This window comes from Aedes albopictus, chromosome 2, assembly GCF_035046485.1.
Source record: "Aedes albopictus strain Foshan chromosome 2, AalbF5, whole genome shotgun sequence".
In the NCBI taxonomy this organism is placed as follows: Eukaryota; Metazoa; Arthropoda; class Insecta; order Diptera; family Culicidae; genus Aedes; species Aedes albopictus.
The window spans coordinates 44,808,676-44,811,194 of record NC_085137.1 but is presented as its reverse complement, the minus strand read 5'-3'; the positions used below and the strand labels follow the sequence as shown (position 1 = coordinate 44,811,194).

At 42.8% G+C, this 2,519-nt stretch overlaps 1 protein-coding gene across 1 annotated transcript; it reads left to right on the top strand.

Annotated features, from left to right (window-relative positions):
• The first annotated feature begins 431 nt into the window (after positions 1-431).
• On the top strand, positions 432-1,815 carry LOC109421429 (tetratricopeptide repeat protein 19 homolog, mitochondrial). Its single transcript, XM_019695914.3, has 2 exons — positions 432-1,355; positions 1,419-1,815. The coding sequence occupies exons 1-2, from the start codon at positions 543-545 to the stop codon at positions 1,665-1,667; spliced, it is 1,062 nt and encodes a 353-aa protein (XP_019551459.2). The 5' UTR covers positions 432-542; the 3' UTR covers positions 1,668-1,815.
• The last annotated feature ends 704 nt before the right edge of the window (positions 1,816-2,519 follow it).

Sequence of the window (2,519 nt, the reverse complement as noted above, 5' to 3'; positions counted from 1 at the left end):
CAACGTAGTTAATGTCGTTAATGTAAAGGGGGGATGTAGAGTCTAGAAGCGTATTGGCCCTTTGTATAAGTAGATCAGTTTGGACAACCCTGTCATGAATGGATCGACAGTGTGTACAAGTCAGATCCGGGAGAACGAAGCGAGGGTTGTGAGACGTCGATAGCGTGTGTCTGGGAGAGTGAAAATATAAAGTGTAATACTTGTAGAATGTGTTTTAATTATAGCATATAGAATGTCCTCGATCCTACAGTCTGCAATAAGTTGCGAGGAAAGTTGTGAACAGTTCACAACGTCATGTTAAAGTTTGGTGAGGCCTTCCTACCCCGTTTTCCCCTATATATTTATTTACGAACTAACTTGGGGCGCGTTCTCAAATTAATTCACGCATCTCTCTCTCGACTTCTTCATCTCTCGCAAAACAACCATCATAACAGAGAGAAACGTCAAAGCCGCAAATCGTCGTCGCAGTTTTCAGACGACAACCAAATCCCGTGCTATAAGTGAACAAACTATAAGTTTTAAGCCAAAAATTCCAGTGAAAAATGTTTCGAAAACTTCCTTTTAACCTAGTCAACACACTGTCGAAGCGAAGCTTCGTATCAATCAACCACCCGCGGCAAAGCAGCGCATTCAGTCCACCGGATCCAGTCCCATCGAGAGAATTCCAATCACAGAGGCAGAACGAAGAAAACCGGAAGCAACACAAATCCCGCCACTATCCGATCAAATTCATCGCAGCCAGCTCCTTCCTGTCGTGGTTCAGCAAAAAGGACGATGAAGATTCGCCGGAGAACCAGCTCATCAAAATGATTAAGATGTCTATTCTGAACATCCAGCGGGAAGACTACCGAAAGGCCGAGCAGATGCTTCACATCGCACTGAAGATGGCACAGGATCTGCAGAGCAAGGATGGCATCACGTACATCTACGATATCATGGCCAACCTGGCCATGGAAGTGGGGGAGTTTGCCAAGGCGGAGAAACTGTTTGTGAACGTGATGCAGCGGCTGTTTGCCGACGGATTCGTCGAAGATCACATTAAAATGTTGCACATCAGCTCAAAGATTGCGCACATCGCGCAGCTGCAGGGACATCTGGACAAAGCGGTGCAAGGGTTCGAGTGGACATTGGCCAAGCTGGAGGAAAATCTGAAGAAAGCTGGGGAGGATCCGGAGATACGGGAACTGTGGGGCATCACCAAGAACTGGTATGCCCAGCTGCTGATGGAGCTTAAACGGTTCACGGAAGCACGGGATTGCTTTAGGCAGGCGTACGACGCCTACACGGAGATTCACGGCAAACTGACGGAGGAAGGGTTGACCATACTGAACAATTTGAGTGTGGCATGTTCTAATGTGAGTATCTACTGTTGCTTGACGAAGACGCAAGAATCAAGCGTATTTTTCTTTTCTTTGCAGCTAGAAGACTACGCCTCGGCGGAAAAGTATCTCAAAGAAGCGATCAGCTTGGCCTCGAAGATTCCGGACCTCTCGGAGGAGGGCGTCTTCCGGGCCAACTTGGGACTGTTGTACCTTCAGCAGGGCTTGCTCGGTCAGGCGAAGGAGTTTTGCGCCTTCGCTTGGAAGTACGGCAAGCAGCATAGTCATGAGGAAACTGTGATACAGGCCAACTACTGTCTGGAGCAGATAAAGGCCATGCAAAAGTAGGGGGATTTGCAATACTTGGATGCAAATTTAGAGAGATTTAAATTAGTTTGTTAACTATATGACTGCATGTTGACGAGTATTTGATCGATGTTTGGAAAAATAGCTGTTTTATGATTCAGGGAATAAATTTCAAAATGAGCACGGATAATCGCATTTATATTTAGGGTAGAACATTTACATTGCACAACTTAAATCACATCGACTTGCTTCAACTAGAGTATTTTACCATTTTGGCAGATGTACCTATTTTAAGCACTTGTCGCTATAACTAAGTCAATTTTAGTCCAATGATATGAATGTTATTGAAATGAATTTATTTAGTTATAGCGGCAAGTGTCCAAAATAGCTACAAGCCCCTATATCGATTTTCGTTCATGAACTTCTGATATTCTACGCCCAATGAAGTCAAACTTTTTACAAGCAACCTTCAAAATCTTGAAATTAATGCTCATTTTTTACCAGACCAACATTTAAGGTGTTTCTGGTATTTCGAAAAGACCATTTTCCGTATATTTATATAATGGACATTTAGCACAAAATCAAATGGAAGTATTTAAAACATATACACGTAACTATCTGCCCAAAAGACGTGTAACAATTTTTACGAACGAATGAGTGCATAATTTTTCTATGATGAAAAAAATGGTGATTAAGGCGTTGAAATCGGTACATTACTGTATCTTTGTGTGAACATAAACTCGACTGCCATAAATTTCATAAAATATAACGTTCATAACGACAACTAATTTTATAGTATGTATAGTCACCCCTCGTTTGTCACCTTGACGTTTTCCTGGCAAAACAGTTTGCATCAGGGATGCCAGATGTGAAGACATGTCTTCAATGTGAAGA

What these genes read in the sequence shown, in the direction of transcription:
- LOC109421429 (XM_019695914.3), top strand. Translation starts at nt 543, where the DNA reads ATGTTTCGAAAACTTCCTTTTAACCTAGTCAACACACTGTCGAAGCGA. An exon ending in TGAGTGTGGCATGTTCTAAT is followed by an intron (nt 1,356 to 1,418) that starts GTGAGTATCTAC and finishes TTTTCTTTGCAG; the next exon opens with CTAGAAGACTACGCCTCGGC.